Source organism: Strongylocentrotus purpuratus, unplaced genomic scaffold, assembly GCF_000002235.5.
Source record: "Strongylocentrotus purpuratus isolate Spur 01 unplaced genomic scaffold, Spur_5.0 spur5_scaffold_12, whole genome shotgun sequence".
Lineage (NCBI taxonomy): Eukaryota > Metazoa > Echinodermata > Echinoidea > Camarodonta > Strongylocentrotidae > Strongylocentrotus > Strongylocentrotus purpuratus.
Window position 1 is genome coordinate 7,964,902 of NW_022145597.1, and position 27,265 is coordinate 7,992,166.

At 36.3% G+C, this 27,265-nt stretch overlaps 1 protein-coding gene across 1 annotated transcript; it reads left to right on the plus strand.

Moving 5' to 3' along the window:
* The first annotated feature begins 3,301 nt into the window (after positions 1-3,301).
* On the plus strand, positions 3,302-26,398 carry LOC115922844 (venom allergen 5-like). The gene is made up of 3 exons (XM_030982570.1): positions 3,302-3,448; positions 8,808-8,999; positions 26,360-26,398. Exons 1-3 carry the CDS (start codon positions 3,302-3,304, stop codon positions 26,396-26,398), a joined length of 378 nt encoding a protein of 125 aa, XP_030838430.1.
* Positions 26,399-27,265: the final 867 nt, after the last annotated feature.

A 27,265-nucleotide genomic window follows, 5' to 3' on the forward strand; every position in this document is an offset into this window, starting at 1 on the left:
TTTTCCTTTAATTGTGATTTATTTTCACTCTTTGATGTACATATTGTAAATGAACCAGCTTTGTACAAAAAATTGCAGTAAAACGTGGCTTTCATTTTTGTTCTGAGAAACAAAATGACTAGTGAAAGGAGCCATTAAAATGTACATGTATTATGTATATTTATGCATTCAAAATTATTGTTGTCTGTGTCGTTTGTGGTACTTAATGATAAGTATTTTTCTTCTACGTGTGTGTAGTATTATTAGTAACCATACCATGTTTCTGAAAGGATAGTATTTCATCTCCCCATCACTCTCTCTCTCTCTCTCTCTCTAGGTCCTTCTGCTATTTACGTCTGTCTGTCCATCTTCCCTCTCTCCCTACTCTCTCCTTCTCTATCTCTGTCTCTCTCACTTTCTCTGTCTCTCTCAGTCTTTTACTATTTTAGCCCAATATGTCTCACTCTGTTCTTCCCTCCCCACGTTAAATCCACTATATTTCCCTTTCTCTCTCTCTCTCTCTCTCTCTCTCTCTCTCTGTAAGCTCCCTTTTTAAAATAACTTGTTTGTATGCTCCAATTTATCTTGGTTAATATATTCTAATCTGTCTATCAGTCTATCTCTCTATCATTCTAATTGTCTATTAGTTCGTCTGTCGATCTGTTCATCCACTACTTACCTTAATCGTGACTGAAGGCAACATGAAAATTGTCCTGTATTGAATCGAAACAATTAATAAATTCATCTGCAAGAACTAATTAGTCCAGGAATACAAACCCTCACGCCATTTACGGTCATCTTCACAATTAAACCTCGTGTCTACTTCGGTGTCAACTCTGTCTTAAAGTCATCCCTTTTTTTTTTGCAAAGCTTCTGCTGAACTTTGGAACAAACTACCTTACCATGTCAAAAAACTGTCAGACTGTCAACCAATTCAAAACATAATTTGATTCGAATGGTCAACAAGCTGACGCACTTCCGCTGCTTAATGTCTAGTTGATGCAATGTTTATTTGAATAGTTTCTATTTCATGTCAATTTGTTTATATTTATCTTTAACTGTCCATACAGTGTCTACTATTCGCGGACTGTGCTTATAAAAAAGGCAACATATCTGACAGTGTATGGACAGCAATAAACGTGATATTTAGGGTAAAGATATGCTTATAAACATGCAATAATGATGATGATGATAATAATAATAATAATAATAATAATACTTATTGATGTTAATAATAACAATACTAATAATATTAATAATAATACATAATAATGAATACAAAAAATAATGATAATAATGATAACAGTAAAAATTAAAAAAAAAACTAATGATAATAATGATATTGATCAAAACAATGATAATAGTAAATGAAGTAATAATAATTTTGATACAAATAATAATGATCACGAATGCAATATAAAGCGCGTGTTTCTGGCACCATAATTAGCGAAGAGTATGATCTATGCTAACAGTACCTAAATTTAGTTGCGTTTCATGCCATAAATACGATTCGTAATTATTTCACAATACCTCAACATTTGGGTGTTTTCTTTTTCGACCAGCCTTTTCATTGACAAACCACTGAATAACAAACAAGTAGGCCTAAATGATCTCTAAACTAAAAGTAGAATGGAATGGAATTGAACGACAATAACTACGACTAAATGGAAATGAATTATCGTTGATTAAATAAATTTTCCGTCCACGCTCCGCAAATTCAGTGGCCCATTTATTCTGTAACCTTGTACTTAGGAAAGGATATTGTGTTTATTTATCGGTCAAATAAAATTTTCCATCTGTGCTCCATTGACATTTCATTTCCTAATTTGCATTGTGAGCATAGCTAGTAGATACAAACGCATTCTCTTGAATGCTATCATTATTTTTGTAATTAGATTATCCAAAAACTCTGTGGAAACAACATTTCCCATACGATGCGGTAGGGTGGGGGCGGGTGTGCAGCTCCCCTGATTATTTTGAACGAAATATCTATATATTTGGCAACCGTCATATCCCGGCAGCAAGATGCTAGAATAACGTCATTTTCGATTATGCGGCTATTGCTTGAATACTTCGTATGTGGTGTATTTTTCATGACGAAGTAACATTTTTACCAAAACAAGGTATACTTATTTCTAAACGTTAAAAACTTAAAAATACATGTACATAATAAAGGGGAAAAGGGCTCTTGTCAGTTATTCTAAATCTTTTAAAGGAAATGTGTATGCCAGTTCTCTACCCTTTTTGTCACGGTGTCTCTCAGAGCCCCTCCACTCTGCCCATAAACTCCGAGTGACGCAAATTGAATTTTACAAGTATTGCTTTCTGCAACAACAAAAAACAAAATACATCGTCCAGTACATTGTCTTTATTAAGAGTTGCGATTAATCCAGTTAATTCGAAAATCCTCCGATCAATCTCAGACCTACATATTCCCATCTCTCTGGTACACAGTGGCATCTCTATGGGTGCAGGAGGCACTTGCATTTGAAGATTTAACAAAAGTGAGAGGGCAAAAAAAACGTAAAAGAGAGAAAAGGAAAGGACAGACGCATAAATCAAAGCTCATCAAAGCTCCTTATTTCTTCATGATAATTTTTATGTAGACTGTAGGAAGTTTTCAAATAAACAGACACACATGGAACAGCTTTCATAATGATAGATCATAGATACATGTACTTTTCAAGCCGCATAAAGACTCCTCAAATCTCCTCATTTCTTCATGATATATGTAGACTTTTAGGATGTTTTCAGAAAAGGGTGGATACTTTCTTATCAAGTTTTGAATGGGGTATATATTTTATGGATTCTGTAGACATCTAGATTTTAAGCTACATTTCAACCTGTGATTGTGTTGTTACAACTGTATGCATACATTTACAAAATGTCTTAACTGACTCAGTGAATCCATCATTTTCAAATGAATTTGAAAAAAAAGGGTTATGGAAAATTTAAGGGACCATATGGTATTCAATGTCACAAAATGAATTTTCAGATTGGATTCCGAAGGACATATGAAAGTCTATTCTGACTCGGTGAATCAATCATTTTGAAATGGAATTGAGAAAAAAGGGTTATGAAATATATAAGGGACCATACGGTATTTAATGTCACAAACTGAATATTCTGATTGGATTCCGAAGGACATATGAAAGTCATTATCATGCACTATCACGCATATTATCAATTAATCTTCCGAATTTGAAATTGCCTTTCTCCGGGACCGAGAGTAGGTTACCAGTCCAAATATAAACTTCAGCATCCCAAGAGCTGTTTCATATTATCTGAGCAGTGGCTACCTATACCTACACACCCCATCATCATGATCTGTGCATTGAGTCTCGTGCTTGGTTTGGCAGTCTTACAGGGTGGTAATGGACTCACCGACGATGAGAAATCACAAATCCTGGCTAAACATAACGAGTTCCGTAATGAAGTACAACCACCTGCTGCAAACATGTTAGCTCTGGTAAGTTTTTATATATACGATACTTGCTGATCTTGCAACACCTGCACTTGCTCTTGCGAAACTGGCTCCATGTCAATTTCCTACACTGACCGAATTCGTTTTCGGCCGCTGCCTCCTTTTTTTTCCTTTCACTATTTACTATTAAAAGTCACACACAAAAAATCCACACAAAAAAGCCATCAAAAGTATTTTTTAAACAGCCTGTGATATACATTTTGTTTAAATAACTTCTAAAGTGATACAAATCATTGTTTTGTCATACATTGCATCAGCATACTCACATAGCACAATATATGTGAATAAATAGGCTTGGCCAGCTATAATTAGCATGGCAGCCGTCTTGGGAAACATTGCAAAATAGTAAACAGTAATGCCCTACCTCCTCCAGTTTAAATGTCCGGACGAGAAACACATAAAAAAAAAATTATTTGGCCTTGTACCTAACCCTAACCATTTTCAAGATTTGCGGAGAGAGGCACAAACAAATTTGTTAAAATTGATAATAATGATAATAATAATAACTAGACTTTAATTCTTCACTTAGACGAATTAGGTGATACGTATTGGTTTACATAACGAAGAATGCATTACACGATATCATATTATTTTATAAAATGCTCCTCCCATAATGATCTAACCATATGTCAGGTTTCAATTGCTGTCATTTATGACTTAAGGGCGTAGGTCCCCTATTTGATAAGCATAGTAGCATACACATGCTTTAGCAGTCACGCAAAACACACATTGTCAAATTATTATTCAATAAAATCTGAGAATGTCTACTATTGTCTAGATCTATTATTTTTAAATTATTTTAAAAATAATTCCATAAATTGGGGTAAAACAAAAATATTCCAACTATATGAGCGTCAGTATATATTGTTTATGTTGTTTGTATATGTACGTCACTCGCCAGTGGAGGACAAATTTCTTTATTTTTTAAAAATCAGACAATGAATTATCTTGAATCTTGAATCTTGAATCTTGAATCTTGAATCTTGAATCTTGAATCTTGAATGTCCCAATTGCAGGCCAAAAAATAAAAAGGTTAGTTTTGAAGATTTTTTTAATTTTTGAAATAACCGGGTCTGGAGTAAAGACTGCGCGCTATACAGATGCTTTATTACAGGGTTTTAGTTTTGAACAAATTCGACAAAATATCCCTTCAAATTTATTACATTTGTGGGTAAAGTCATTATTACATTTGTGGGTGATTCAAAATTATTACATTTGTGGGTAAAGTGGTTATTACATTTGTGGGTGAAAATTATTACATTTGTGGGTAAAGTGTTATTACATTTGTGGGTGTTATTACATTTTAGGGTAAAGTGTTATTACATTTGTGGGCGTTATTACATTTGTGGGTGTAACGGGGAGGGGGGGGGCTTGAGAATGTCCTAAGGTGGGAAAATAACGACTATTAGTTGTCGAATCGACTTAAGAGCTTAGAGCCAGTAATTTTGGCCATTACAAGAAGTGGGTTATTGATGTAGGCACGCCTTGTTTTCACGAAGTGACGGTAGTGAGGAAAATCGTAACGCAAAGTGAATGCAATTTTTTTCACTACCGTCACTTCGTGAAAACAGCGACGAAATGCTCACGTACCCTTTACAGCTCATTTTATGTATGTTGTTACCAAAGAAGAAAAAAGCCAGTCAGTCACTCAATAGTGTCTGACAGTGAAGTCTAGCAAGTAAACGGGTTTCCTTTCATAATTTGAATATTAGGACACTGCTAACGTCTAAATTCCACAGATAGGACATGCATGACATATGTATTATTCCTGCAAAGTTCTACAGAATCGGCATGTAGGGTAGGAGCAGGGATTGGAGACCGTAGGGAATTGGAGACCACCAAGCTTGAACCCATCACTGTCTGTCCGTGTTGGCTCCAATATTGCTATAGCGCTATTTGTGACCTTTAGTAACACTAGTGCATATATCTAATTCTTTTCGAAGACTACAATGCGTTCTTTCTCCGAGAAAATTGACCAAGATAACCAATTTTGATCGTAACATTTTGCTCTGATACAAAATCACAATTTCCACTGAATGTTGTGGTGTATGCAGATATTTAGGGGTGGCTCTTAAAAAGTAGTTTTAAAAGGAAGTTTATGAAGTGTGCCAACCATCACAGAAAACTTATGGTCATTGTGTGTTGTGAATGGGTGTTTCAATGCACATTATGAATGGTGTCTGGTCAGAAGTGTGTGTAGGCGACACCATGTCCAAGATGGGTTCGTTGTTTGTGAAATCATATTGCTCCGGTTGTCTCATTTTCGCTCGCTGGATCATTGCCGGCACAAACGTATCTAGTTCGCCGTCACTACCAAACTAGAATGTTCCACTATGTTGCAGGGTGTATATATGATACACCAATATGCCCAATATGCCCAATATACCCAATATGCCCAATATGCCAATATACCCAATATGCCATTGGGTATGATGTGTAAACCGGGTGTGCGTAAATGGTGTGTTGGGGAGGGGAAGTGAGAGTGTCCATGTGTGTGGTAATTGTATGTGTGTCAACAATTAAAGACTTATACATGACAGATGGCTAATCATAAATATACAATGACGAGTAAACTGTGTACATCACAGTTCACAGATAAATGTGCCTTGAACGTATATAGCAGACGGCAATCGGCAATCAGACGACGTCGTCTGATCCGCCGATTGCCGTCTGCTATATGCGTTCAAGTCTTGATAGTGATTTTGTATGTGAGATTGCTTTGCTAAATATAAAATACAAGAACCTTGTCCATATCTTTAAACTATCATTGATATCTGATAATTAAACAGTTAGTAAAATAAACCTACCAAACTACATAATACAATGAAATACTTGACTGAAAGTAGGGGAGTTTGATGTGGTGCATAGTTGCACCCCTCTGTTAATAATCGAATAGTCCATGGTGTTCATGAATATTCATGTTTTTGCTTGCCTATACTAAGTGGAAAAATTACGGTGGGGGTTGGCTGAAATGGACATAATGAACAAATCAGAACTGATCTATGATAATTCATGCTTGTTATCCTTCGTGTGCTTGACCTATAACCTTACAATCGCGTAGCAAATTGAGTCAAAAGTTCGACTTGTTGCACATATGTTAAATAGGCAATGGCGAGCTTGCGACCTATTTTGATCAAATTACGGTGGGTGAACTTTCAAAAGTCAATGGGACATGAGGGTTTCAATGAAAGAGTGTTTAACGTACGTCGGGGTGGATGTGCTTTTTGTTTAAACAATTTTAACGATTTTTTGTTGGGTAAAATTCCATAGGCTAACATGTTAGGCTGCTGGACTGCTGTCGATAGGGGGCGTTGTCAAATGAAACTAAACGGAGCTATATGGTCGAGCATGCCGAGGACAGTCAATAGGGACTTTTAGATTTGCACAACGACAACGTGGATTGCTACGATCGACGTCCTTTTAATGCACTGCCTTGAATGGACGTCACACGTATCAGTCCACGCAAATCTAAAAGTCCCTAATGACCCGGTGCTGGTTGGTTAATTGAAGTTTATTTATTTCACAATTTACATTAAAATAACAGTTTTAATTCTTTTTTATTTATTTTTATACAGGCGTATAAGAGTATATTTCACACCAAAACAAAAACACAAATCAAATCAAGTACAATCTTCGGAAAATAAGTACGAAATTTCGAAATATATAGATGAGACAGACAAGGTAAAAAGATATCTGAAAATGTGGGGAGCCTAAATAAAAAGCATAGCTTGTATGTATCTGAATTTAAAAGGTATTATACGAGGCGAAAACGGAGTAGTATAGTATGAGATTCTAGAGACGTACAAGGAGAGTGAATTCGAGAAGAAAAGAAAAATAGAATAAAGAGTAAAGAAAATAATATAATAATGATAGTTTGGAGAAGGTGAATAAGGAAAGAAAGAAGAAGAAGAGGAAAACGAAAAAGAATTGGAAGAAGAAGAGGCAGAAAAAGAAGAAAAAGCAAATTGATGAAATCAATGGCATTGTAAACTAACATGTACAGAAATATATTGGGCCAAATTGTTTTAAAATCGTTTCAAAATTACAATAAATTCATTGGCTGCATGTATCTCTTTCAAAAAGTGTTTGAACTAACTATAACCATCCCATTTTCATTCAAATTGTATTTAAAATGTCTTGATTTGTAACTGTCTCTTATTACCTTCACATGTAGGTAATGAGAGACCTTTGGTGATGACGTCATTAATCATTGTTAACTTATTAATCAGTTACATCATGACCACAATTTTGTTACCAAATAAAGAGAAGAAGTTGCCAACTTCATGTATGCCACAATCCATAGAACGAGTCACCTGATAGTGAAGCAGAAGATGACTTTTCCTTACTAAAGTACATTCCTCGTCAAAATGAAGGAACATGAAGATCTGCATGTGTATTCGCTGTAAGATGACATGAACAACACAAGGTTTTAAACATTTTTAATTGTATGGTAGGTATTATGAATGTGTGTCTTGATATTATTAAGTTATTACTTTGTCTTTGTCACTCCCCCCCCCCCCCCTCGGCCACTCCCTCAGTGTTGACAATGATCTGTCAATAGTTGAATTGACCCATTTTCTGGGGGGGGGGTCGGTGACACCATAAGGGTGAGAGAGAAACATTATAATTTCATTTCCTGTTTATAAAGTGCGCCCTCTATTGAGAAATCATAGTGGTTTTGTGGCCCTTTGGACGCCATATTGGATTTCGTGGTTTCCTGAACCACTGCTTAACGTTCTAACTTATCCTAATGGATTCTATGAGCCCGAAAACCATAGCATAGACACCCCAATTATGTCTCTCAGATGGATAATAAGTGACTTATGAACCCGAATCTTCGATTTTGGTCCACTTTTAGTATGTTATTCCTGCATGGGGTCGAATACTACTAGAAACCGTTAAAAAACATTTTGTTGCAATTTTTGGGGGGTTGGGGTGTTTTTTCCCGTATATTGACCTGACTATATGAAAAATATTTGTTTATGATTATTCTCATTATGCAAGAGTTTCAACAGGATGGCTGTAATAGCGATTTAAAAGTTCTTTTTATCGCAGCCAAAAAGAAAATTTACCTGTAACAGTTTCGATGTCTATATAGTTTATTATTATTTTGGAGTGCAATATGTTGAACAATTCTTCTTCACTTCTTATCCCATTTTCATACCTTAATATGTAAGTTTGTGTGAATTCATTCTTTTATATAATTTTGAGCAATGCAACTATGTAATCTTTGTATGTATCAGTCGTTGGACTTTAACAACAAAAAAAAACTAATTTACTTTCAATGAAGCGACATAAATGAAATACAAAAGTATCCTATAATTGCCTCATTCTCTGATTACAGCGATGGAGCGAGAAGCTTGCAAATGATGCACAGTCGCGGGCTAACACATGCACAACACCGGGAGGCATGAGCGTCGCCATGGTGGACATCACAAGAAGTTTTGTTTCGATTATTGATTCGTGGAATAATGAGAAGGAAAATTATGACTTCAACCTCAACATCTGTTACAGTACCTGTGATCAATACACTCGGGTAAGTTTTAAAGCTCAAAACCTGTTATAGCCATTGACAATACTTACAATCAACAACTGCATTATTCATACCCTTACCAAGTTTGGTCATTACCAAGTTTGGTCATTATCAAGTTTGTGAGAAGAAAAAAAAAAATTCTTCCTTATTTATGTTTCCTGAAAATGTGACAAATTGCAGCTGATATTGCAGCTTATAAGTATTCAACAAAGACCCAAATTCAACCAGACTGAGTCCACCTTTCATTCTTCAGTAACGAAAAAACACACAAAAACATTAAATCAAAAGTAAGTAATATTATTATTTTTATTATCATTATTATTATCATTATCCTAATATATATGTTTCATTTTTGTACAAACAGATGGTGTGGGCTAGAACTTCTCTTGTTGGATGTGCCTCGGCTGAATGTTTTGAAGGCCAAGAGAAATCATTCGTCTGTATGTACGAATCCTTTTGGAGGTAATTTATTGTCATCATGGCATGATCACTGTTCTCATTTTTCTCGGGGATATTGACACACACACACACAAACACACAAACACACACTCTTTAAAAAAAAGGTTCTAGTTTATAAATGTATATATATATATATATATATATATATATATATGTATATAAATATATATATATATATTATATCTGGATACATGTACGCAATATATGATGAAGATAGAGAAGATTAATGCTTTAAAACCAACAGATTTATCAGGTCACGTAACCTAATAAAAACGGTTGGATTTAAGCGGATGAACTCCTCTATCATCATCATAGCGTACTTGTATTCACATATATATATATATATGTATGTATATATGTGCATTTGTGTGTATATGTGTGTGTGTGTGCGTGTGTATGTACGCGTGCGTGTGTGTTTGTGTGTGTATATAAAATCCAACAGTTTTAATAGGTTTTTTATTAGATTTGAAGTAAGAAACTGTTCTTTATATGTTTTTGCGTCATACTATATAAAGCTACTTTAATGATATTCGTGTGAATGTACTTTACCACTTTCATGACAACTCAGAGTGAAATAAATGACTTTAGTTCATAAAATCATGAGAAAACAAAGTTGTTCGGATCGAGTGAAACTCTACCCTGGACAGCTAGACCCAGTCGAGTTGTCCAGGGCCTGTGGTCGGGTTATCCAGTGTCGATCTGTCTGGTGGGCGGGCTGTCAGGACCTAGAGACATACTCATATATGTATGTACACTATAGTAAAATATTATGGAAATTCGCCCCTCATGGTTATAGAAATATATTTTTTTTAATTGAATAAAGATCCTCGTGAGTTTCAATTCACTATTACCGTTTTCAATTTATTTCGTCAGATGGTGAATTGAACATTACCAACAAGTGCAACAAACTGTATACAAAAAAGGAGTACATGACTATGTACTTTGCGTTGAAATGGTACATTGTGTATTGTTACATCATAGTCATAATCATTTCATATTTATCTTTCTCTACTTGTGGAAATATATATCGGAGAGACAGGAGAGATTTTAAGGAATAGAATGATAATTTATCGCCAACACATCAGAAAGAAAAACCCAAAACTTAATATAAAGTAAACATATATCGTAATGTGCAAAATAAAAAAAATTGATGCTGAATATACAATTCTATACATTGAGAACAGAAAACGAAACTAAAAGATAAAATCCCTTTTCCCTTCCCCCGAGAAAAAAGTACAATGCATTTTATTAGTAACTTTCAACCACAGCTGAACAAGCTTCAATTAAAAATAGTGAAGAATGATGGGAATATTAAATTAAACTTGTTATTAATGAGTTAAAGTCTTGATATTGAATGGTTCTTTATTTTTTTCCAGCATTTACAAAAGCATGCGCCCATACGAAAAAGGTTCGCGCTGTACTAATTGCCCCTATAAGCATGGAGTTACATATGGCTGCGAGAATAATCTTTGCACCTGTAAGTATTCAATTCAATTAAATTCAATTCAATTTAATCAAGGTTTATTTAAAGGGGAAGTCAACCCTGGGATTGAGTTGGTATTGATAAAAGCAGAAAATGAGAGAAATAGATTATTGACAATTTGAGCAATATCCGACTAAATTAGAAAAGTTATGAATTTTTGAAGGTGTCATCAGTGGGAAACGAATTGGCAACACTATGACGTATCATGCGAGCTCCTCTCCAATTCTCTCTGTACATAAATTTCATAAACTTTTATTTTCTTAGTAATTGGTGACAGAATATTAATTGTCATACGGGGGTTGTATAAAGACAATTATTTGCAATAATTATATTGAGGGTGAATTTATGATTGAAAATTTTCTGAAGGGAAAATATAATTTTTGGAAGTTTTTTAGTACAACCGTGGACCTACTATAATCAGGGAAAATTGGAGGAGAACTCATAATCATTGATTTTTATATAAATATTTTATCAAAATTTACATTTTTCATGGTTTAAATGAAGAAAAAAAATACTCTATATATTATCAATATAACTTGGATGCTGGTGTGCGGAAAAAGGATTTTTAGGAGGAAAATTCGAAATTTATATTATCAATATGAGAAAACAATTAGTGGATAGTGAAGTAATGACGTCACAGACTCATGAGTGAGTTGCCAATATGTCTTGTGATTTTCAAAGTTGTTCAAGTCATTAAAATTCATAACTTTTTTATTAGTTATCCGATTTTGCTCAAACTTTTTTTTGATTGGTTTGTCTGATTTTTTTTCTGCTTTTATTGAAAGTAAGTTTTTTTTTTAAACTGGACTTGCCCTTTAATTAGGTCAAGAAAGAAAGTCAAATACACATAAGTTTAAGTTTAACATGTTTTCATAATTATTCTCTTTTTAAGCGGATCGCTAATGACTTGGCAAGGCTGGCATGTCAACGAGATTGGACTGAACTACCCAACGTCAACACGTTCAAAGGACCTGATTATGTTTTAATTTTTCTTCTACTCATCAAACCGCCGTACAAACCGCGACGGTTTTCATTTTTTAAAGGGTAAAACCTGCTGGTTGTGGTTTACTTCAATTAATATATATAGAGGCCTTCTTTTTATTTTTAGTTCGAAATCTTTGTTGGTAATATCTATACTTTTAAAGCGATGTTATATACTGCATTCTATTCAACATTGTCTTGAAGACTACAATGCTGTTTGCAGACATGGGAATTCTGATTTGCTTTCTTAATCTTTACCGTTCATGTCTTTGTAACCATTATTTGTTTTTATTTGATGCTGTCTCTCTCTCTATTTTACCATTATTTAAATCTTGAATTTGTATATCATCAATGAATTTCATCGTTGAAAGTCATACTTCATTATTATCCCTAGCATATAACTTTATTTCGTTCATTCAATTGTAAACTTATACTTCGTTTAAAATGAGAATTCTTTTGTCACAGCCCCAAATGTATAAACCAAGTTAAGTCACGTTTCAGGGATTTCAGGGAGGACGTTTCTGAAATCAATAAAAGTGCCCTTGTATATACAGTGCGTCACAGAAAAAACGAAACCGAGAATTATCGATGTTTTATCTTAATAACAATTATAATTAATAAATGACACATATTTGGAGAGGGTAGATCCTCCTCTTTCATTTGATGCAACTCACATGATGCATATGACACGCATGAGTGATTAAAATCAATTTGAAGAGAGGGAACCAATAAGTCATTTGGCGGACGGTATCTGAATTTCTAAAGGAAAAATCATATTTCTAGAAAGTTCGGGTTCTGCCCTTTCATATGACACCTCAATCAGGAAAAATGAGCTAGGAATAACGAAGTTCTGTTCGTGTAAAGTAATGCATGCATTTACGTAATTTCATTAAAATAATTCGTTTTCACTGGCTGCCTGCCGTAGCAACAAGCAGAATTGACAAAATACTTAACTCCGTTTCGTTGACAATCAGCCACACATGAAGTCTTTCGTCTAATGACTTTTTGGTTCCCTCTCTTCAAATTGATTTTAATCACTCATGCGTGAAAGGAAAGAGGAGGATCTCAGCTTTACAAATACGTGTCATTTCTTAATTATAATTATGATAAAACGTCGATAATTTTCTGTTTCGTTCTTTTCCGGGACGCACTGTATATACGCAGCGCATGAGATGGCAATAGAAGGGTCAATTTTACTACTTTGGAGGGTTTTTTTCCGGGAGGGGCCAGTATAAATAGGCAATTTGTGCTTAAAAATAGAAATAACAGGATCATCAGAAAGGAGGAGGGGGGGGGGGGTTGTACATAATTCGCCTTAGGCAATAGGTCTATTCAAAATCTAGAAGGAAAATGTCTCAAAATTAGACCTCATAAATTGAGTATACTTTTATTAAAATAAAAATTAACCCACCTTATACATCTGTCAAAGTTTATCATTTGACCTGAATATTCGACCCTCTCTTGAAGGTATTTTTGGTAAAGTTATTTGTAAGCTCAACTTTAATATATTTTGTTGTATCTCTTCTGAATAAAAATCTGGTATTAAAGGGAAACAATTAAATGTCTTTGCATTTTTTATTTGTCTCAACTGGGTTTTGATTCATTTTTAAGTAGGCTGAGAGGCAAGGAAATATCCATATTTCCCCCCCCCCAAGGAAAGAAAGACCTTGTCGGTGATAAACACGCGTTGTCAAGGTTCGGTATAAAAATGTCAGAGGTAAAAATGCCAGGGGTAGAAAAATGCAAGAACTGACAATTCTACACCATCAATTTCGACAGATACATTTCCATTTTGCCTCCACTTTTCCTGTTCCTAGATCAATTAAAAAATAAACATTCGATGAAGCTAAATTTTCCAACCAAGATCACTGCACTAGATGTTAATTTTTCATTATTTCTTCTTCCCCCTTTTGCTCTGTTCTTGTGAGTTTTTCGACCTTATAAAACCGAATGTTAGTGTCGCTCCATTTCAAACTACGTCAGGTACGCGGGCCAGATGTGGCCCTCCCATGGGTCAGAGAGGGGGCACAGTGCCCCCTCCCCCATTATTTCAAGTACCCCAAAAGTGCCCGTTTTTACATAGGAAAAGTACCCCTTATACTTTGGCAAGTGCCCCTATTAATTTATATTTTCACATGTGCTTCTTTTTTTAATGATAAGTGCCCCATTTAAAAAAAGACCCCCTTTCCCTTCTAATAAATGCCCCTTTTCATCTCTGGTGAATGACTCTTTTCAGGTACGAGAAGTTACTCCTTTTCAATTAAGATAAGTGCCCCCTTCACCTTCGATAATTATTGTCCCTAATCAAATCTGAGAGATACTCGTTTTTCTTTGACTAGTGCCCCTTACTCTCCTGATAAGTGCTTTTTTCATCTCTGATGAGTGTCACTTTTCACATCTAATAACTGCCCCTTTTATTTTGACACGTTCCCCTTTTCCTTTCTAATAAATGCCCTTTTTTGTTGTTCTTTTAGGGTTCCCTTCCCCTTCTCATAATTACCCTTTTTCATCTCTGATAAGCGCCCAATTTATTTTAACATGTGCCTCTTTTTCTTTTCAATAAGAGCCACTTCCCCCTTCTCATGAAAGCCCCCTTTTACCTCCGATTAATACCCCTATTAAAATCTGATCGGTGCCCCTTTTCTTTCAACTAATGCTCATTTTCTTTCATATCTGGTCAGTGCTCCTTTCCAGGTGTGATAAGTGCCCCTTTTTACCTCAGATAATTTCCCTTTTAACAATAATACGTGCCCCTTTTCTTTTCCAATAAGTGACCTCATTATTTCGTAAATGCCCCTTTTCATCTTAATGTCCAGTTCCAAATCTCATGAGTGTCGTTTTTCATCCCTGGTGTAAAGCGCCTATTTTCACCCCTGATAATTACACTTTGTACTTGCCCCCCCCCCCCCCCTCCTCCTGGAAGTCCCTCCGCCGTCCCTGTAGCACGCATACCAGCGGTTTACCAGCCAGTAAAGGTATATGAAAATAAGATGGCTATCATACATTTCGAAATTTAATTTCGATATATAATTTCCAAACGGGAATAGCTAATCGGTCGATTTCAGTCAAGAAATGTTGTTTTATAGCTTAATCAATATATTGACCTTAAGAGGGAGCTATATAACATAAAGAGTTTATTATTGACAATTTCATAACTTTAGACTCGATTTCAACCGCGACAACGATCACTGAATATTTTCGGATCGCATATGCTTCCAATATGTTTATTTGAACCAAATTCATGACACCATACCAGAACTTTGTATTACCTTTAATACGGAAAAGATGGGTATTCCCATGCAACGATATGTATAGTTTTCTTCTACGGGTATTAGTAACCGTACCATGACTTGTTTCTGAAAAGATGGGATTTCATATAGAGAGACACCGCTCCCTCGGTCCTTCTGCTATTTCTGTCTAGTCCATCTTCTCTGTCTCCCTTTCTCTGTCTCTGTCTCCCGTTCTCTTTCTCTGTCTCTGTCTCCCGTTCTCTTTCTCTCTCTCTCTCTCTCTCTCTCTCTCTCTCTGTCTCTCCCTCGCCCTCCTCTATTCCTTTTCTTTCAGTCTATATTCTCTTCCCTCTATCTGTGTGTCTTTCAGCCCAATATCTCTCACTCTATCCTTCCCTCCCTCACGTTTTGTCCACTCTCTTTCCCTTTTATTCTACTTAAAGGCCCACTGCACTACTGGTAGCTACTTGCGCCCTCTATATAACAAACAATGCCTAATCGGTGACCATTGGTCCCCCATGATCCTCTTTTTCTTATGTTAACTGAGAGCTGAGTTGATGAGATAACCACCTGTCCAGTGACTTTGCAGAGCGGTCTAATCCCTCTTGTAAACTACGGCAGATAAGCTTTAATAAGTATAGAATAAAAGGGCAGATCATTATCTGTATGTCTCTCCCCATATACTTTGCTTTTGAAACACGACCGCATATCTGACAACGTATATGGACAGCAATGAACGTGATATTCAGGGTAAAGATATGCTTATAAACATGCAATAATGATTTTAAAATAATTAAATTGGTGATAATAATGACAATACTGATAATAAGGATACAAAAATAATGATAATAATGAATATAGTAATAATAATAATGATAATACAAATAATAATTATCAAGAAGCCAATGATATAAATTGCGTGTCTCTGGCACTATAATTAGCGAAGAGTATGAAGCTAACAATGAGATAATTTTATTTCTGTTCCATGCCATAATATGTTCAATGCCCGTATATAAATACAATTCGTAATTATTTCACAATACCTCAACATATGGGTGTTTTCTATTTCGACCAGCCTTTTCATTGACAAACCACTGAATAACGAACAAGTAGGCCTAATTGATCTCTAAACTAAAACTAGAATGAAATGGAATTGAACGACAATAAATACGACTCAACAGAATAAACAGAATGAATTATCATCGATTAAATAAATTTTCCGTCCACGCTCCGCAAATTCAGTGGCCAATTTATTCTGTAACCTTGTAGGAAAGAAGATGTGTTTATTGCGTTAATATCGGTCAAATAAAATTTTCCACCTGTGCTCCATTGACATTTCATTTCCTAATTTACATTGTGAGCTGAGGTAGGTGGGTAATTTATTCGCGTGACTGTGCAATATGTTTACATCTATAAATTATGTCTGACTTCTCTCCCCACTCTCTCTCTCTCTCTCTCTCTCTCTCTCTCTCCCCTCTCTCCTCTCTCTCTCTCTCTCTCTCTCTCTCTCTCTCTTTATCTCCCCCTCTCTCTCTCTCTCTCTCTCTCTCTCACCCTCTCTCTCTCTTTCTAAGTATGCTCTCTTTTTTCTTTCTTTTTTGAATGTATTACTCATGTGTATGCCTCTATGTCTCGCGGACATTAATTTTGTATGCTCCACTTTTATCTCGATTTATTCATTCTAATTTGCCCAAATAACATTTTCCACCGGTGTTCCATTGACATTTCATTTCCTAATTTACATCGTGAGAACAGGGAGGCGGGTAATTTATTAACGTGACTGTGATAATATATGGGGAAGATGGGTATTCCCACACATCGATAGGGATTCCCTTTCCCAGGTCCATGTGTATTCTCCCGTTTACCCTGTGGAAATTTACGGTGACGAGATTAAATTTGATGCAAGAATAAAAAAATAAAAAAAATAATCGAATTAATTGTATTAATTCATATATTTCAAGTAAGAATAGCCAGGGAAAACTCTTAACAATCAAACACATGAACAATGATGAATGGGGGTGATGGGGGGGGGGGGGCGCACAACCGGCCCTTGCCGATAATGAAAGTTGAATAATTGAACCGTAGATGCCTTGATACGGGGAAGATGGGTATTCCCACGCAACGATATGGATTCCATTTCACAGGTCAAATACATTTTTAGTTTACCCTGTGGTATATAAATTAATACAATTATTCATATATTTCAAGTAAGAGTGGGTGCATGATGTAAGGGAAATTCCAAACAAGAAACAAATTACCAGTGACGAATGGGTGGGTGGGGGGGGGAGGGTGCACAACCGTCCTTTGCAAGTAAAACTGAATGCCGCATATTAATTTGATACGACTGTGACTTAAGTAGGCCTATAATACACTCAAGAAACATGTGAATCGCCTATAAAGTTCGTTTTTTGTTCCCAAAGACACCTTCTTCCTACTTTTTTTTGTCAGATATTGTTCGGAATTGAGCCGCGCCCTTTGAAAAAAAGGAGCACTAATTTTTTTCTCCAAATTCGTGAGGAAATATTTAGCGCCGAATCAACGTTGCACAATAACAAAATGTTAAGATTGTCAAGAATTTCTTATTCTTTTATTTTCTTTCCTCCAACTTTTATGTATGTACTCTCCAAAAATACAAGATTCTTTGTACATGTACGTGACACTCCATCCTCCTACCTACTCGTATAACAGCATTTAACCCCCTCCCCGGCTCCTATCGACTCAACCATTCATGCTTATGAGTTATGATAGTTGGACTCACTTATTGTGATTCTCCATACTTATACGTTTTCAATAAAATCTATATGTCACATTTCATGTAATTTCATATTATATATCATTATTGACATTTGAATGTTTGTATTCGATTTTCAATAAATGCAGAAACATAGGCAATCTTTATCAAATGAAAGGTCGACTAATCTACCACACATTTGATAAAATGGCAACTTCGGCGCTTAAGTTTCTTGACATTCCTTAGGTGTGGTAATCGTGCAACCTTGAACTTCAAGGTTATACCAGCACCGTCCCAACGGCAAAAATGGATAAAATATCCGGTTGGGTTTTCCCCATTCATTTATATTCTTGACACGATCTTCACGTCTTCTTGCGGACCTATTGTCCCATGATTGAGTACTATCGCGTATGGACCTTTTTTTGGGGGGGGGGGGGCGGCTATAGCCCCAAGCCTCCACCCTCCCTCTAAAACCTCTACTGCTCAGGGCCACGTTCGCTGTGCCAGGTCAATTATAGACAGGGTGTCCTCATATTATCACCAAAATGAAGAATATGAAACAATAATTTTATTCGGCAGTTCTTGACCCACATGAGATGTCGGACAGTCAAAGCACCCCCCCCCCCCGGAGCAATTTGACACCTTGCTCAATGCATTATGACCCCCCCCCCCCCCAACTTCCTCTTAAATTTGTGTCTAAAAGTTGCTTGAAGGGGAGACAGTAAACGACGTCAAGATGTCTATAAACGGTAGCTCTTCTAATCACGAGTTGGGAATCCCAAACTCATTTATCCTACCAATCAATCGAGCAGCTATCCGCTTTGGAAGTATGATCGGAAAACCGTGTCCTGCTCTATAAGGACAATCAATCTTGATATCATAATGGTAATCGTGTTCCTTTCGATTTTATTTGTTTTAATCAATCAAAACAAATCTACTCTATAGTAATGGGTACTTACTAACAGTAACTTTATTCGCAAATGCTATCCCCTCTAACAAATAATGTACATTGCCTGCTTGCTCCGTTCCCTCGGCATAATTATTACTGAATTTCCTTGGAAACTACTGTTACTAATGACATTAAATAATTGTAATTTACAAATAAGGAAGAAATGGGAAATAAACACGTACACGTCACGAAAAGTATTTCTTCCAAACTGATATAGGAAAAATGGAAAGCTGGAAAATTCTCACCAGAAGCCGAAGTGTCAAAAAGTAGATGGACTTTACAGCGCAATTGATATACAGTGAAACCTGCGCTAGTGACCACCTGCATAAAAAAAATCTTCAAAGACCATATTATTTTGTTTCAATAGAAAATAGTTTCTCATGTAAACGTGTAGTAAAGGAGCCTGTAAATAAAGACCACATACATTATAAAGACCACTTCCTTGGTTAGTCTTTATAGACAGGTTTCACTGTATCTCCTTCGTCCACTGCCATGGAAAATGCTTTGTGACTAATTGTTTGTTGCCTTTTTTGTGGAAAATAAATTCGACTTTCATTGACACAAAGACCACAGCTCTAAATACCGCAATCTAAATCAATACGAATTCTACGTGGTATCGAATTGTTATACGTATCACGTAAATAACATGAAGGGAAAACAAGAAAATGAAGGAGAAGAACAAGCAAAACAACAACACGAAGAACAACAACATCATTAGCAACAACAACAACAAAACCGTCACCAACAACAACACAAATGACAGTGGCAACAACATCAACAACGAACCACAGCAACGATCAAAGTTTAATAAAAAAAAAAAGAGGACATCAACAATATATTGCTGACTGTCCATGTATCTTCTTTATTGATCATCTATTATCTTGGTCACTTGTGATGATGTGGAGTATCTTCTTTTTATACTTTGTTTTCAACATCACTTTTGCCGAGACACAAATTGGAGAGAAGGCCATCCTATGCCAGAAGATAGATAAGAACAAGTTGCAGTATTTTGGACACGTTTTTAGGAGAGGAGGTGACAACCTGGAGAAGATCATTACCCAAGGTCATGTTGAGGGTCAACGAACACATCAGGTAGGCCAAAAGTTCGATGGGCTATAAACGGAATAAAAGAGATTAACTCTTTGCCAAGAGTTCAGCCGAATCGAAATCAACATTGGCACCAGATAATCCCCCTTTATGAACTTTGTTTTGCAAGAAGCGTACACCTCAACACCTATAGTCTATCAAAGCATGACGTAATCAATAACATTCATCGATCACATGCATGGTTAACCGCGGGTATTCCCCTATCCCTATGTGTCATCTTTTCACAGTTCATGGGCTGAACCGCTGAAGGATGCGCAAATAAAAGTTCGGGCCACAATATCACTTTGTGTACACAAGTCATGCATAATTGTTCTGAAATACACGAAAGAGAGGTAAAGTGTTGTACCATAACTCAAGGGCAATGTCAGTATCCTATTGTATCTATCCATTGGAACTCTATAAGCACTTGCCATTACTCACATTTATCAAAACATATCGCGTATGTTTCGATTTCTTTATTTTGATTATTAAAGGCCTTGTTTTATTTTGAAACCATGGATACAATATTTAAAGAGTGGCGGCAATAGACCATTTCGTAGTTAGCACAAAATGATCCCAAATATCCACAGATCTTCAATTACTCATGGAGAAGTCCCACTTTGTGTATTTTTAGAACAATCAATGCCAAAGTCATGTATGTGCTTCATTAATATCTTTTGTTTGCCCTGTTGTATCAAGGCCTGAATTGTTTCGAAACCATGGAAACAATGTTTAAAGAGTGGCGGCAATACCCTCTGTCATGAGATTGCTATATACTTCAATTCAATTCAATCCAATTCATTGGTCATTTATGATACACCTATTGCGTAATATCTCGATTTCTGTATTTTTATTAAGGCCTTGTTTTGAAACCATGGATACAAATCATACAATATTTAAAGAGTGTCGGTACTAAAATACCCTCTGGCATGAGATTGCTATATACACCAATTCATTTCAATTCAGTTAAGATTAAATTCAATTGATTGGTCATATACAAAAATAAATATAACACATTTATTGCATATTTTGATTTCTGTATTTTATATAAGACACCTATTGCGTAATATTCCGATTTCTGTATTTTTATTAAGGCCCTATTTTGAAACCATGGATACAATATTCAAAGTGTGAAGATAACGCACTATGTCAATAAGTTGCCATAGAAACCGATTCAATTCAAATCAATTCATTGGTCATGCACAATAATAAATATAAGACACCTATTGCGTATTTCAATTTCTCTAACCTCATCATCTCGTCATCACGTATATATTTGTGTCTCTTGTTTGTTCTTATTGGTAACATGTTCTTCTTTTATATACTTATTTTAGATAAAATCCATTTTTTTTTTTATCTATCTTTGTATTTCAAATAATTACATCATCTTAATCCCTTGTAATCAACTCAACTTTATTTGACTGTATTTTGAGAGCTAAAATGCCTAATATCCTCATCTACGAGGTAGTCTAGACATACGAAACTACAACGTTTCCTTTTTAAAGCTTGATCATTCCATGCAGGTTGGCCTTTATCAAAATCTCTTCCTTCCTCGGGGCAGATTAATTAATTTCTCTTTTATTCCAAGAATTTTGTAAAAACTGTTAGTATGTTTTCTCTTTATTTTCATATTTCGTCTGACTTGTAATCCTTATATTGATAGAAAGCATGGTATATAATTCTCCCCATTTAGTTTCCATACGTTGAATTAACCAATTTGTCCTAATACCAACAAGCCAGTTGGTTGTTGCCTTGTTGGATACTAAACATGTGAAAATGCTGATGAGAGTGTACAGAAAAAGCATAGATACAAAACATAAAAAGACCTGGGCCCCGTCTTATAAAAAGAGTTGATAGGAATTGCAACTTATCTGCGACTGATATCAATCGCAACTATATGTAAATAAGAGATAGGGGGGGGGGGGGGGGGTTGTCAGTTGGTATAATCATAAGCCTGTTTAGTTTAGATGATTAAGAAAATGAATATAGAATTGAAGAGCAGAAATAGTAAAGAGATTCGATGTACTCTAACTTCGATTTAATCATTTTTTTAGAGTGAAAATTCGTCGCATTTTTATAATGAAAATGCATATACTTCATCATCATAATAAACGTCCTCCTCCTCCTCATCACTACCATCATCATCAGTATCAGAGGGGGAGGGGAGGGGGAGCCAAATATAGATTCGATGGTAGTGGTTTATATGGTTTATAATTATCGTGGGTCCATGACCAAGATATGTGTTATAATAAAGGCTTTCAGTTTTCCCCTTTAGCGCGAAGCGCGGAAGCTTTGACGTTTCCTTAAATTATTAGAGAAAGTAGACGATTCGTTGTACGGTTTTCGACTCTTAATCTTTGTTTGAATTCAGTTTCGCCCTTCCCGCGCGAAGCGCGAAAAGCTTAGTCGTTTGATTTGATTATTATAGAAAGAAAACGATTCGTTGTATCGTTCGCGACTCTTAAGCCTAATTTGTCTGAATTTAGTTTCCCTCCTCCCGCGCAAAGCGCGGAAGCTTTGACGTTTCCTTAAATTCTTAGAGAAAGCAGACGATTCATTGTACCGTTCACGACTCTTAACCCTAATTTGTCTGGATTTAGATTCCCTCCTCCCGCGCGAAGCACGGAAGCTTTGACGTTTCCTTAAATTCTTAGAGAAAGCAAACGATTCGTTGTACTGTTCTCGACTCTTAATCCTTATCTAGATTCACCCCCCCCCCCCTCCCGCCCGAATCGCGGAAGCTTAGACGTTTCCTTGAATTATTAGAGAAAGCAGACGATTCGTTGTACCGTTCACGACTCTTAACCCTAATTTGTCTGGATTTAGATTCCCTCCTCTCGCGCAAAGCGCGGAAGCTAAGACGTTACTTTAATTTTTTGAGAAAGAAGACGATTCGTTGTACCGTTGTCGACTCGTCTAAATGAAGTTTTCCCCTCCGCGCGAAGCGCGGAATTTTGGGCGTTTCATCAAAATATAAAGAAAGGAAGACGATTCGTCGTACCGTTTTTGACTCTTAATCCTCGTTTAAATCTAGTTTCCCCGAAAATTGTAAACCTCTGATTTCTTTAGTTGATATTATAGGAAATTGAAACTTCGAAACAATACAAGTATTGTAGTTGCAGTTACTCGTAAAGTCGTCACAGCGGATAAAAAGTCACAGTTCGTAAAAAAAAAAAAAAAAAACTTGTCGGCCGACCGACAATATACATCTCACCGACTTCAAACTTCTGCATTGATATAGTACACGAGGATCGAGCAAGAATACCGACACAGCTGACCCGACACAGCAACATATTTACCCGTGTCTTTCTTGCTCCCTCGACGAGACGACTCCCCCCAACAACCCCCCTCTCTCGTTTACTCCCACTCCTCCTCTCTCAGGCTCTTACCTCCCCTCTCTCTCCTCTCTTTCACCCCCCCCCCCCCCCTCCCCGTTTCTTTTGATTCCCTTTTCTCTTTATTCTCCTTTTTTTCCTTTTCTTTCTTTTCCTTTCTTTCGTCTCCTACCTCTTTCTCTTTTTTTCTATTTCTTTCTTCACTTTTCTTTCCTTTCTTTTCCTTTCTTTCCTTTCTTTCCCTTTTTTTCCTCTCTTTTCCTTTCTTTCTTTTCTTTTCCTATTCTTTTCTTTCCCTTTCCCTCTCTTTTCCCTCTCCCCCTTTTCTCTTTTTTCCCGACGGCAGCGCAATTTTACCGACAGTATCCTGACAGGTGGGGGTGTCGCACCCCCCCCCCCCCTGGTGTGAGTATGAGTATGCTAAATGGATAGGTGCAAAAGAGAAGGGGAATAGATATCAAGAGAGAGAGAGAGAGGGAGAAAGGGGAGAGAGAGAGTGAGAGAGAGTATGTGTCTCAATCATTTCACGAAAAGGGGTAAGAATAAATATTCCATCTTTATGGGCGCCAGTCATGTCTTATCGAATCAACATCTTATCAATCTCTCAGTCCTGTTATTTCCATGCAGTACCCTATATGGGCCTACTGACACTAAGTTTTCGTTTTCTCACCTGAAAAATATAAAGTGCAGCTATCAGAGCACTGAGTTCATGGAACCTTTGTCATCACCACTTGTTTCTAAACATTACCTGTGAAATCAAAATAATGATAATTATTTTCCCTCTCTTTTATCAAGGTTTGGTTGGTTTGGTTGGGGCTGTTCCGGTTATCAAGCTTGGAAAAAAATGAAATAAGATTAAGTTAAAACTAACACTGTCTTGCGTGTGAACAAATTGATGAACAGGGTGCGATGTCCTTCCCTGACATAGCAGCGGGGATAAAGGGCAGGGGGGGGTGAACCTGGGCAGTCTCACGTCAGGTATACCCACTATAAATTGTATTCATTTTCAGGGCCTATTCCCCATTTGCCGGCCAAAAAAAAGAAAAGGTTGAATTCTATCGGCATTTGAAAGATAATACTAATTTAGAACTTCCCTCGAAACAAAAGGGCTGGAAAATGTCTTTTTGTGGGAAAATATGTTTGTTAGTAGTCTAATTGACTTTAGGGATTACAATCCTCTTAGTAAATAGTCTGATTTTCAGACCCTCATACCGAATGGTGTACGTTTCGTACTGCGCAAAGATTCAATCAGTTTAATTTTGGCCATTACAAGAAGTGGGTTATTAAGGTAGACAAATGCTCTTGTACCCTTTACAGCTGATTTTATGTATGTTATTACCAAAGAAAACAAAGAAGTCAGTAAGTCACTCAATTATAGTGTCTGACAGTGAAGTCTAGAAGGTAAACGGGTTTCTTTGCAGGACACTGCTAACGTTTTAATTGCACAGAATAGACATACATGACATATTCATAATTCCTGCAAAGTTCTACAGACTTTGATGTTTGCTGCAAATGGGACAAAGTACCTTTAAGAGGGGGGGGGGGGGTTCTACCTTATCGCGAATACACTTACTGATTCTGTCATTGTATATTGATCGCACCCGTTGATCTTCTCATGGTGAATGAAAAGTGTTTTCTATTTGTATTCCGTTTCAAAGTCTGTCTACCTAAACCATGTTTATCGTTCGCGGTTTGTAGTATGAGTCAGCCCCTTTATTGTGAAGGTAATTCTCCCAAAGATCTCATTGGTGTGGAATGTCTTTGAAAGCTCAGAAAAAAAACCTTTTGTACCTGGTCGGCTAGTGGTTGAATGCAACTTCGGGGTCAGTGGGGAAAAAAGCGCGTCTGCTGCTAAACATCCCGGCTAAACATGCTAAATTGTAGGGTTCTCTAAAGTTAAACTTATCGCAGGAAATATGTGTAGGGCTTACATCTAAAATGGTCTCGTATCTAAATACGTTACTTGCGGTGGAACTTTGAGGAATACCATATCCAGAGTAAATCTATTAATGGGTTCCCAGTTGCTTGTCATTTGGTATAATTATAAGCCTGTTAGATGATTAAGAAAATGGATATAAAATTATTGTAGAGCATGGAGTAGAGAGATTCGATGTACTCTATAAACTTCAATTTAGTCATTTTTTCAGAGATATTCGTCGCATTTTTTAAAGAAAATGCATCTACTTCATCATCACATACCTCCTCCTCCTCCTCCTCATCACTATCGCCATCATCGTCATTATCTTCATCATCATCATTATCATCATCATCATCATCATCATCATCATCATCATCATCATCATCATCTCAATCATCGTCATCATCTTCATCATCATTATCATCATCATCATCATCATCATCATCATCATAATCATCACAATCATCATCGTTATCATCACCATCATCTTCATCGTTATCAGCTTCCTCCTCTTCTTCCTCCTCCTCCTCCTTCTCCTCCTCCTCCCTCCTTCCCCTCCTCCTTCTCTTCCTCCTCCTCTCCCTACTCCTCCTCATCACTCCAACATGATTTACATTTTTTTCTGTAGTGTTAACTTTATTTTCAGGACAAAATTAATATTCATGTACAATCAAGCATGTATCGACCTCTCATTTCTAGCAAACTCACATCGAGTCGGAATCGAAACCGTAAACATGATCATTTAGATTTGTGAACGGCATTGACATAGATAGATCGGAATAAACAAAACTAAAAATAAAGCTCATGGCTAGAGGCGAAACAATATCCAGACAAGTTAGATAGGTTCAAGACTATAATACCCGGGGTTAAACTTCGACGATGACCGGAAAGACTGGTAAAAACGCTAGGAAAGTGAACGGAACAGACGTTAATGAGTTTTACTTTTTATTTAAACTCTTTTGATAACATTGTGATACGCCACACCCCTTCAACAACAACAAAAGAAAAATACAAAAGAAAAATCGTTATTAACAAAATGCTTGAATACTTGCGTTTTTGAGAAATGAGTTTGTCATTAAGTAGCTAAACTATATTTTATCGATTAAATGCTCTTTCGTTATTACGAAGATCGAGAGGAAGCATCCTCGAAACATCACTCTTCAATAACTTTTGTTTTTCCTGCCCTTTCAGGCTGAAGGTCGTCGACCCATGACACCCCTGTCAACCTGAGACCCTCTGTACTTTGTCAAAGTTTGTTTTGTTTTAAACCATAGAGATAATATTTCTTTCTCTCAACTTATTGCCATGATGTTAAAGGTATAGACCAGTACTGTTCTGGAAATGCGATTTCATTGTGAAAGAATTAACGTTGTGGAATTGATCAGAAAAGGTTGATCATCTAGCATATAAGTATTGGTGTGTATACTGCAAGGTTCTGAAATCATCAAAATGATAAGAAACTTGGCCCAGTCTTGGTAAATTTACAAGCACTGTACACAGAAAGATGTATGTGGGACTACGCCATATATCTCCAGTCCGGATAGATATAATAATTTACCAAATATATCAATTAGTAGGCGGTTTCCCGGCAAATTTTGTATCATCACACGTATAAGTAAAAACATATTCTTTCCCATGATTGGTAATAAGAGCTTCCATTTCATGAGAGGGGGTGGGGGGGGGGGGGGGGTTCCAAAACTGGGCCATACCTTTAAGGTTTTAATGTATAAGGTTCAGCATTACTCTACTACATGCTAAGTTTGGAACAACTTGTTGTTCCACAACTATGTAACCAGGAGTTACATATTCTTTGTAAACATATGTTTTGTATTACCTAGTAATAAAGGAGCCTATATATTTCCTTTATATTGTCTATTTCTCTAGTTTATTTCGAGATGGACTAGATTCTTGTTGATTGAGTATGAATGTGTGTATGTGTGATGAATTGTTTGATAACTTATTTCTGAGGACCGACAGGTGGGGAAACAATATACAAAATTCCGCTGCGCTAGTTTCATTAATGATCCTCCCCCCCCCCCCCCACCCGAGAAAGTTCGGTGCTACACATACATACCAAAATTAATGATAGAAAATGAA